Consider the following 618-nt stretch of genomic DNA (forward strand, 5'->3'; position numbering starts at 1 on the left):
AAACATGGAGAAATGAGGAGCGACAGCAGATCCGTTTGGGATGCATCATCTTCAGGGGATGCTGAAAAAACAACAGCATTTGGTTTCCTCTACACCACTTTCCCCTCCCCCGCAAGCCCAGGGAGGGGGCTGCAGTGGTGCTTTGTGATGCCAAAGCCACCCTAGGACTGCCATTGGCTGGGATGCTGCCTGTATGATCAAACAAAGCTCAAGGGCGTGGCTTTGCCTTGTCACCAGGAGGGTATATATAGGGAGGGCAAGAGCTCTGGGACATACCACTGGGAAGCTTCAATATAGCTGTGGAAGTCTGGACTCTACAAGAGCCTACTAGAGACATTCTACAACCTACCCCAATCATGGGACAGTCAACTTCAAGCACCAACAGGGAGAAGATGAAGAGCCCCTGTGAATCCAACCAAAAAAATGACGAGGTAAGATTGTTAGGTTTTGAAGGGAAGGCGAAGGTGAAAGAAAGACACACTGAGAGGGGGTGGCTCGAACAGCAACACAGGAATACGGCAGACACCTGTGGAAGTGGGGGGCCCGCTTAATGCCAGAGCCCACCGCTGCGTACCGGCTGGGGTGCTTGTAGGTATGGGTGGGAGGGGCCTGGGCAGT

At 53.1% G+C, this 618-nt stretch overlaps 1 protein-coding gene across 1 annotated transcript in view; it reads left to right on the forward strand.

Moving 5' to 3' along the window:
* The first annotated feature begins 284 nt into the window (after nucleotides 1-284).
* The window catches only part of LOC111536356 (sperm protein associated with the nucleus on the X chromosome N2), a 9470-nt gene continuing 9136 nt past the window's right edge, over nucleotides 285-618 (forward strand). Inside the window, exon 1 of the mRNA XM_023202695.1 lies at nucleotides 285-431. Within this exon, the coding sequence (XP_023058463.1) occupies nucleotides 357-431 (75 nt within the window). The 5' untranslated portion in view covers nucleotides 285-356. The remainder of the gene's footprint in view (nucleotides 432-618) is intronic.

Source organism: Piliocolobus tephrosceles, chromosome 12 (genome assembly GCF_002776525.5).
Source record: "Piliocolobus tephrosceles isolate RC106 chromosome 12, ASM277652v3, whole genome shotgun sequence".
NCBI classification, from domain to species: domain Eukaryota; kingdom Metazoa; phylum Chordata; class Mammalia; order Primates; family Cercopithecidae; genus Piliocolobus; species Piliocolobus tephrosceles.